Raw genomic sequence first — 10,369 nt, forward strand, 5'->3', positions numbered from 1 at the left:
GAAGGGATGAGAGGAGGAGGGGATTGTGTGCATGAAGGGATGGAAGGAGGAGGGGATTGTGTGCATGAAGGGATGAAAGGAGGAGGGGATTGTGTGCGAGAAGGGATGAGAGGAGGAGGGGATTGTGTGCGTGAAGGGATGAAAGGAGGAGGGGATTGTGTGCATGGAGGGATGAAAGGAGGAGGGGATTGTGTGCATGAAGGGATGAGAGGAGGAGGGGATTGTGTGCATGGAGGGATGAAAGGAGGAGGGGATTGTGTGCGTGAAGGGGTGAGAGGAGGAGGGGATTGTGTGCATGAAGGGATGAAAGGAGGAGGGGATTGTGTGCATGGAGGGATGAAAGGAGGAGGGGATTGTGTGCGTGAAGGGGTGAGAGGAGGAGGGGATTGTGTGCGTGAAGGGATGAAAGGAGGAGGGGATTGTGTGCATGGAGGGATGAAAGGAGGAGGGGATTGTGTGCATGAAGGGATGAGAGGAGGAGGGGATTGTGTGCATGAAGGGATGAGAGGAGGAGGGGATTGTGTGCATGAAGGGATGAGAGGAGGAGGGGATTGTGTGCATGAAGGGATGAGAGGAGGAGGGTATTGTGTGCATGAATGGATGGAAGGAGGAGGGGATTGTGTGCATGAAGGGATGAGAGGAGGAGGGGATTGCGTGCGTCCCCCGCTCATTCCTCTTCAGCGGTCCCGTCCCGTTAGCTCTCCGTCGGAAGGGGAGAGAAGGATAACAACTGCTCTCTCTCTCTCCCTCTGCCATTTTGAGAGAAACCGGTCCGCTTTGGAAATTGGAATCTACGCGATCTATTATACATTGAAAACTTTAATCATGACTTGATTGCCATCGGTCTGCAGAGAACGTAAGTATGTTTCGTCTCGTAAGTTTTCCACAAAGCCAATTGGCCAACTTTCATCAGTAGGCCCGTACAAAAGCAGCCAAGAAAGTTAGTTTTGCCAGGCAACAGAACCTTCTTTTTGCTTTGGTGACATTGGTCTTTTCTAAAGCGTAAATATGCCAGGTGCTGTTATTGATATGAATTTGGTATCATAATGTCATTGTGCGCAATAGAAATATTCGACAAAAACTTTCTCTACGATAACTTAGCCAGGTCCGGTAAGCATCAGTGGACTATGTTGTCTAAACAAACAGGGACGTGTTTTGATAATATAACTGTTAAACAGCAAAACAGCATAGTTCTACTAATAAAACAACAACAATAAACAAATCGCTTTTGAGTAGCAGGGTATCCGCGGTGTCTTGAAAAGTATTAAAAGTTGATGAATCAATGTTGGGAAAATCAAGACTCTTAATAAGTATGAAAGTCTTATCACGATTTTATGAGGTCTTGAATTTTGTAGACCTGTATTTTTCTGAACTAGACTCCGTCCAAAGAGTTTGAGTCCTAAAAACGTTTAGTAAAAGTTCGTGAATTTATTCGTTTTTATTAAAAAAAACTAAGATGACTAACAGCTCGAAGTGGCGGTGAGGTCTGGAAAAATATTGACAAGGTCTTTAAAAAGTCTTAGAAAGGCATTGAAATTAACCTCAAGATTCCTGTGTATACCCTGGTACCTTCACAGTGAAGCCTTCAACACATAACTGTTGTCAGTGGCGATTCCCTGGGTCCTGGGCCTGTACAATGGGGTGTAGAGCCTGTTTTAGCCAACCATGTCAGGCCTCTGCATCGCCCATTCACCTAATGCACAGAAAACTCACCCATGAGTTCACTCTATCTGTAGTCCTAAACCAGTGATGTGTGGTGAGGTCAATGGTTGGGGAGGCACTGGCTCATATCAGAGCCAGATTGACACACATACCAACACAGCAATTTAACCATTAGCCTTTACATTTCCTTTATGTTAATCACTAAGACCACTTAGATCAAGCCTACTCGTATTACATTTTCAGAAGCTGATCTTTAGTGCAATGTTCCAAAAACTCCTCACATGAAGCATAAACAAAATCCTCCAACCCTGCAATAATGCCTTGACTATCGGTAAAACTCAGTCAGGAATATATAGGCTACTTTATTTCCAAGCCAAAACAACAGTGGTGACCCAGTTTGTGAACCCACAGCGAAACCGTCTGTTCTGCAGAGCACAAAAACACAACAGAACCAACAGACAGTGTTGCCAATATCGTCTAGTGCATACATTAATGAAATGTGCAAGTCCCCCTCTAGACTGCCTATCCCAAACATAAACCCATTCACACATGGCATTTACCTGGTAAGGGGCATGTGTGAACGTAATTTACAGGGAAATTCGCTTAGGCATTTTTCCTGGTCAAGACCTTGTGTAATTCCATGGAATTTACAGAGTAGGCTTAGGTGTGAACAGAAGCATGAACATTACCTGGTCCGGCACGAGCAGTGAGTAGTTTCTCACTGTGTACTTTTGGTTCGCTCTGCTAATGTTATGGAGTTGGCTAGTTAACCCACATCATCAGCCAAAGTAGTGATAAATATAATTCCACAACTGGATACTTCATTTCCAATCATAGTTAGCTTGCTTACTGATCAAATGTACATTTTGTGATGTAGACGCATTACGGGGCACCCACACCATCTCCAGCCCGCAGTGCAGAACACTTAAGAACTGTCCCAGACCCCCAATATCGCTAGTACTAAATATAATTCCACGTGGTGTTTTTGACTATAAAATAAATGCTTGGAATCCTACAGAAATGCCATTCATAACACAAATCAGGGGGGAAATCTTTATTGTATTTTACTTTTCATAACAGCTATTTTAATTGGAGTATGATTGGTGAGGCTCTGCCATCCCTGACTGCACTTCCCTGTCCTAAACCAATCAGACAAGCTTAGCTCACCTCTCTCAAGCAATCACCGGGAAACATTTGACAAACAACAGTAGAGACTGAATATGAGTGAATGAGACATCCATTGTCAACAGTGGCCCACAATCATCTGTAATATCACCCAAGTAGATAAGGAACAGGAAACAAACAATTCTATTTGTTTTTATATATGGGCATGAGTCTGGAAACTAACTACATTGTTAGAGCAATCAGATCAAAAAACATAATTACATGTCAAAATGATTTTTCTAATCAAACCATGCTTAGGCTATCTGGGGCACATCTAGACACAGGGTCAGGCCAGGGTCGAAGCTGATACAGGCAATATCAAGATTTACAGATCACACAGTATTATGATAACATCGGTTGAATAGACAGACAGACAGACAAGAAGATTAGCCACAGCTTATTATGTATTGAATTGAAGATTAAATGGGATATTCTTCCTGAATCTAGTCTGAAGCAAAATTATACATACAAATGTTTGAGCTATATGAGTCAACCTTCCTGAGAGAAGAATCTGTTGATAAGGTCATACAACCGTTAAGTTAGGAAGATAAATCAATGACTCAACTCAAATTCTGAAAGAAAATTTCTGACATAACTTTAGAGACAACCAGACTAGTGTGGTTTTAGCCACTCATCAAATCATGTGACTGTAGGAACGTTCCACAGTGATCTTATGTAGGCCTTTCCCTGCCTCCTGATTAGCTGAGCCCTTGTCTCCTATCTGAAGTTATTATAGGAATTAGATTAATTAATATCATGTGAGGAAAACATTAGGCTATTTTGAACCAGGCGCGGGTACATCCAGTCTGAGAACATAGAAGGATGTTATATAGGCTACTTGCATCCCACGTTATACAATGAAGAGAAATCATAGTAGAAATAGTGTACTTTATTTTTTATTATTACTACTCAATCTTTTCAGTCTGTAAAGCATCTTTGAGTGTCTAGAAAAGTGCTATTTAAGTCTAATGTGTTGTTATTATTATTATTATTATTATTATTATTATTATTATATAATAATAATAATTATTATTATTTATTTATATGTATAATTATATAATATATATAATTATTATTATTATTGCACTGCAATAAACAGCTCTAATTTATATATTTATTTTACATAAGAGTGTTGGAAATATTCAGCATTACTAGAATATATTTACTAGTGTGTGACATTTCCTCTTTTACTAGTGTGTGACATGTTAAATCTCCAGATTAATGATTCATGATATCAGTTTGGAGTGGGTGGGAGACCCGTCAACATTAGTCGTCAAACAGAAGCGAGCAGGAGCTCAGAGTGACGTGTAGGCTAATTGATTTGACGTGTGTGGAATCATTGATATAGTGACAGTAAGTTTATGTTTGTTGTGTGGGTCTGTAGGAGCAGAGTAGGCTGGTATTTCCTGTGTGCATGCTGCTTGTCCCAGAGGAATGTGAGGAATGTCTCAGCTCTTACTCCACCAGAAGGCTGGAGGTGGCAGTCCCGGGAGTGAGTCTGCAGGACTTTGCCAGTCGTTTCTGATGACTGGAGGGAGATTCAGTTAGCTTCTAGTAACGTCCATTCTCCCTTTGCCCTGTATCAGTTCTTAAATCACAGTTCAGTGACTCCACAAGAAGGATTTAGAGGATGAACAGAGAAATGTCTGCCGTATCAAGCGGCCCGCTCGTTAGAATGATGCAGCTCTCCAGGCTCCGTATGAGCCTTGTCAGCCCATTACCCTGCATCAGAGCTCTCGGCTCCATGATTATTTATAGTGAGGGATTGGTTGTCTTCATATAACTCTGTGGTGGTGGGTGAGGGAGGCTGTGATCGTGGAATATCGTTTGTAATTAACTTATATGTGGTTTGATGGCTTTGACAGATTGAAACCTTGGGTGCTCTGTTGTTACGAAGTCTGCTCTTGATGAGGACAGTGTTGCCAGCGTGTCATAGACACAGCTGTTTTGACCTTGTTGGGGTTGACTGGCAGAAGAATCAATTGCTACATCATTACAACATGTCTGCTCTGCTGGGGTGTGGTGGATGACATAAACTAGCCTACATTTTCACAGTTCAGCCAATGTAGTCAACTATATGATGCTATGCTTTAAGACCATTTAGTTGTTGGTTGTCCTTCTTGTTACACAAATAGTTATTGGAATCACACTCCAAGTGACTTTCATATGGTGAAGCTTAAGATTGCTATAATCTTGATATGCATCACTCTCCACAATACAATGCATGTTAATCAACATATGACCCATAAACCCCAGTAACTTCCCAAGGCTATTTTGTCATCAGATCAACGTTTGTGACAGTGCATCTTGTCTCGCTCTTTCTGCAGCTATAACAGTAATCTCATCTCTCGTTTAGCTGTTTTGGAGTTGGACTCTGGAAAGATGCTTATCTTATGCGTTTCAGAATTGTTTGGGCTTGGTTTAATTAGTTAAAGTGTGAACTTTTTATGACTGGGAACACAATTTCCCAACTTATAAAACACATATTCTGCTTCATAATGGATTAAGCATCTCGCATCTCTAAACCCAAATTTGAAAGTTATATACACTACAACCCATAATTAACAAGGTCAATGGACGGTCCACAACCCATACACGGGAATGAAAAATGTACCGGTAATTCCATCCTATCGGGTAGCAAAGTGTAGACACAGTGCCGAAACACCAACACTTCAACAACAGCGTACCCGTTATATATATTGCAATATTACTGAAAAGAAAAAACAAGTTACCAGAAGCAGGATTTGAACTCGTGCCTCCGGATGAGATTGCAACCTGAACCCATCAATTTAGACCACTCAGCCCTCCTGAAGTGTGTTTGCTAATAGAGGTTCTGTAATGGAGTCGTAAACTGACTTCTGTCTAATGTCTGTAGTTCTAATATGTATATATGTTGGTATGATTATATATGATTATTTTGCGTTAATAAGAAAAATAATTTACGTTTAGCGTTAATTCGTTAACATTGACAGCCCTAGTATGAATGTATTTTGTGTTATATATCATTGGTGGTAAAACATTTTGTTTACTGCACTATCCTAATTGAGAGAGTGGCTTTGTGTATGAAGGAAATAATGTATTAATGTTGATACTGGTTAAACAAATGATAGTAAATGTCCTCTTATCTGCTCCTTTTTCTGCAGCAGGGAAGGCCTCCGTAGGTCAAAGTCAATAAAGAAGGAAGTGGTGATTTGAATCTGAACATCGAACAATCACAACCATGAACAGCTCCATGAACAATCCAAACTGGGTGACATTTGAGGATGAGGGTGCCACGCCTTCAATTACCCAAAAGCCCCTGCAGTCGCCCGGGGCAAACAAAGGATCAGTGCCCCGGCCTAACGGTCTGAAACTGGTTCTCCCTCCTGTGGGAGACGCGTCCTGGAGCTTCAGCAGTTCCCTTGAATCTCCTCAAATGCACTTTAGCCTAAATGGAGGTTCCTGCGTGCCCTGCAACACTCCCCTTTGCACTCCGGTGAGGGAGACGCCCAGCAATGCTTCTCCCTTCCACTGTGGCCCGTGGGAAAAGAATGACTTCTTCCACAGCTTCTCCAGCACTTCCACTGCCACCCCGCGTTCCCCAGGCCCAGAGCAGGGCACTTCCCCACCCCAGGGTGACACCGTAGAAGGTTCCAGCTCCTTCCCCGCCTTTCAGAGTGACCCGGGTCACTTTAATCCATTCTGGGAGGGGGCTGGTCACAGTGTGGACTGTGAAGAGAGTTCTTCCTCAGACTCAGAGTCTGGTTCAAGCCTGCCCCGCTTCTTCATCAGGACCAAAGACGGCAACGAGCCGCCACGCGACCAGCTCCAGAGCTCCTACTCCTACATCTGCCATAAGCTAGAGGGTCTGCGGGCAGAGGAAGACAACGATACAGAGGAAGGGGGAGTGGGAGTGGGAGAGAGGGGAGTCGCCTGTATTAGTGGACAAAGAGACGAGGAGGAGGTGAGGGAGGGGCCGTCACCCTTCGTTCCTCATGGTCTGTTCCGCAGCCAGAGGAGAGATGGCTGGTCCTTAATGCTAAGGATCCCTGAAAAAAAGAACCGCATGTCGTCTCGGCAGTGGGGTCCCATCTATCTGCGTCTGTTGCCCGGAGGTGTGTTGCAGATGTACTATGAGAAAGGGCTGGAGAAGCCATTCAAAGAGTTCCAGCTCCTGCCCCAATGTAGACTCTCGGGTCTCAAGTTGGAGAGCTTTGGTGAGCCCCGTAAGATCCTCACAGTGAAGGTGGAGCACGTGTCCCACACAGAGAAGAAGCGCTACCATCCAAAGCTAGAGGTAACGCATGAGCCAGAGGTTGAGCAGCTGCTGAAGTTAGGCACCACAGAGCATGGAGACATGGAGGACCTGTTGGCCTCTATGGAGGAGGAGCTCGTTAGACTGCCTCCGCCCCATCAACAAAGACGGCATTATGAGGAACAGGAGCTGTCACTGCAGATCATGGACCACATCTGGGTACAGCAGGACAAGGATGGGGTGATTATGGAACAAGCAGCCTTCACACGGATTCACTGCCTAGCTTTCCTCAATGGAGCAGGGGAGTGCTTCCTAGCTCTCAATGATCTGGGGCTTCTCCGCTTTGACTCCAGCTATGGGTCTGAGGAATGTGACGAGGCCTGGATGGAAATCACGGACTGCCACTTCCACAAGTGCATCAACGAGTCGGAGTTTCAGAGATCCCGGCTGATTAAGTTCTCGCCGCCTGATGCCTGCAGGGTGGAACTTATGCGCTACAAGACAATAGCGCTCGCATGCAATGAGTTGCCTTTCTCAGTCAAGGCTGTGGTCACGGTGCAAGGTGCTTACGTGGAGCTCCAGGCCTTCCTGAACATGACAACAGCCTTCCCTTCACCCTCAGGAATATCGGACACACAGCCGCTTTGTGAAAATGTCCTGATCCGTGTGCCAGTGCCGGGTGACTGGGTCAAGGTGTCACGTACGGTGACCTTGCTGCGGCGGAAGTCTCTGACAGCCCGTATGAACCGCAATGCCTGTCTGGGCTCGGTCAGTGCGGCAGAGTCACAGCCAGTCATGCAGGTGTCCGTTGGCACTGTCAAGTATGAGAATGTGTATTCAGCCATTGTGTGGAGGATTGACAGACTACCAGCAAAAAACATGGGTAATTAATTAAGCAGTTTATTTTTTATTAAATATAGCAGGCCTAGCAATGGATTATAAAGATCACATCTATAACTGAACCTTATTTGTTGTATTATTATTAGTTCTCAGTCCTCTTTGCACAGAGCCAACTCTAGTTGTAATGTAATTATAGTGCTTCCCTATGCTAAGTGCTCTCCCTAGTGGCATATAGTGCTAATTACAAGTATCCTCTCGTACTTTTACAGCAGTGGACCATCCCCACTCCTTCTCCTGTAAGCTGGAACTGGGTTCTGATCAAGAGATCCCGACTGATTGGTACCCTTTTGTCACTATGGAATGTGAGCTGGTTGGGGCAATAGTGTCACAGACCAGGATTAAGTCGTTTGGCATTGAGAGTGACATTCAGCCCCAGAAGCATTTGACTAGTAGGACCCACTATCATTGTCAGGTAAGGCTAAAGAGACAATGGTGTACTGAAATGTTGTTGATGTAGACCTTTGCATTCTCTGAGTTTGATATAAGTGACCATTACAACACTATAGACAACCCATTCTGTTTAATGTTTTGTTGTTGTGTAAACAAAGAAAAGTGGTGGAACAAGCTAAACTTTAAAAAAAGAAAAAACATATCTACCCAATAAAACGGAACTGTCTTTCCTTTAGGTGGAAATAGAAAAGAAGTGGATTGAGACAGAAGCACACAGGCAATCGGGCTGCACAACACAGTGATGATGATCGATGATCTCTCTGTCTCCTTTGTCCAAGACATTTGCCAACCCATCGTCCCAATTGTGGATTTAAGTGAAATTTTATACGGACATACTATAGTGTATTTAAAAGGGATATAATAATGAACATAGCCGGATAGCATCCTCCTCCAAGGAAGTCCTATGGACTTAGATAGATAGATTCTGAGAATGTATCAAAATAAAAATCACTCCGCCATAATTTGTGACTTTCTTTCACTGACTGATGGTTTGTTGTGTGGTTGCTGCCTCTGACGTACATCAATCTAGCCAAATGTGCCTTGCAAAAAAAAAAAAAACTCTGTATTTAGTTAGCTCAATAACCCAGTTTACCTGCTTTTAAATTACTTTGCATGAGACATTTGGCAAGCTTGATGCCCTTCAAAGTGGACAACCACCCGATGAACCATTAAGGATTTGATCACAAAGTGTCTTTGAACACTTCATACATGACAAACCCTCCTACTATCTGTCCATAGGACAGAGGCATAGAAGGAGGCGCTATCCGGCTATGATGAACACTGCTCTTTTGTACTGTGCAATTTGTACCCAATCACAGATAGCCTCCTGACATTCCAGAATAGTGTTGTGTTCCTATGGATGTTAACAACAAGGTCTTGTCATCAATGATTGTACAGAAGTAGCATCATAGGCCTACAGCAATTATTGTACTAACACCAAAACACACAACCATCACATTGCACTTTACATTTCTCTCATGAGATTAGGCCTATCCATTGTGAGTTGACAAGAGGTTAATCAGTCTTTATACAATAGGAAATACAATGTATACAATGTATAGACTTGCATTTAACAAACTGTGTTTTTAAATATAATTCTGATCCCCCTAATGTGTTGTAGCCATTAGCTGACCATGGCAGTTTTTGCACAGCTAAAAACGAATATTATGATCTTATAGGTTAATTAATAGCCTTAAATATTACTAACTAGTTCATGCCTATGGACAGAGATGTGGGTGTGCTCAATAATTTAACGGGCATCAATAAAGTGGATAGCTTGACACACACTTTATTTTGTTCTGTATTTTGAATTGTATTGGACTGTGATATTGCATGATTGCATGAGATCGGTGCACGTGTGAAGTCTCTTGCACCCAGGGCTGCCAGATTGGGATGGACAATCCCACCCTAACCACAGTCTAAAAACGGCTCAATCCACCAACAACCAGCCCAAAACCTATTGTCAGAAACCCGCTAATTACTATTGGGCAGGTGGCCATCATCTCCTGCCCCTAAACTGTAGCCTATGTTGCCAATGATTGTAACATTTAAAAAGCCTGCACATTTTATGTAGCTACTAGGGTGTGTGTTTTAACTTCACGCATTTTGTAACTTTCAGGCACTGACATTTTGATAGCGCCTAAATGCGATCTTTCCAGCCCAACAGCCCAAATGCTTTTATTCCGGCCCAGTGTGAACAAAAGTAGGTGACGTTAGAATGATAAGGTTCTATCTCCGTTTAGAATGATAAGGTTCTATCTCCGTTTAGAATGAGAAGGTTCTATCTCCGTTTAGAATGAGAAGGTTCTATCTCCGTTTAGAATGATAAGGTTCTATCTCCGTTTAGAATGATAAGGTTCTATCTCCGTTTAGAATGATAAGGTTCTATCTCCGTTTAGGGCAGTTCAGAGATATTATTGAGCGTCAAAGTTTTTACATTCCATTATGTTTTGTGAGATG

General features: G+C 43.1%; 1 protein-coding gene across 1 annotated transcript; it reads left to right on the forward strand.

Annotated features, from left to right (window-relative positions):
• The first annotated feature begins 755 nt into the window (after window positions 1-755).
• ston1 (stonin 1) lies at window positions 756-8,703 on the forward strand. Its single transcript, XM_080536899.1, has 4 exons — window positions 756-856; window positions 5,970-7,943; window positions 8,170-8,372; window positions 8,587-8,703. Exons 2-4 carry the CDS (start codon window positions 6,047-6,049, stop codon window positions 8,650-8,652), a joined length of 2,166 nt encoding a protein of 721 aa, XP_080393025.1. The 5' UTR covers window positions 756-856; window positions 5,970-6,046; the 3' UTR covers window positions 8,653-8,703.
• Window positions 8,704-10,369: the final 1,666 nt, after the last annotated feature.

The sequence above is a fragment of the Nansenia antarctica genome (assembly GCF_963989245.1).
Source record: "Nansenia antarctica genome assembly, chromosome: 1".
Taxonomy (NCBI): domain Eukaryota; kingdom Metazoa; phylum Chordata; class Actinopteri; order Argentiniformes; family Microstomatidae; genus Nansenia; species Nansenia antarctica.

Coding starts and splice junctions, on each gene's coding strand:
- ston1 (XM_080536899.1), top strand. CDS start 6,047: ATGAACAGCTCCATGAACAATCCAAACTGGGTGACATTTGAGGATGAG. Junction 7,944..8,169: donor ACTACCAGCAAAAAACATGG/GTAATTAATTAA, acceptor GTACTTTTACAG/CAGTGGACCATCCCCACTCC. Junction 8,373..8,586: donor GGACCCACTATCATTGTCAG/GTAAGGCTAAAG, acceptor TCTTTCCTTTAG/GTGGAAATAGAAAAGAAGTG.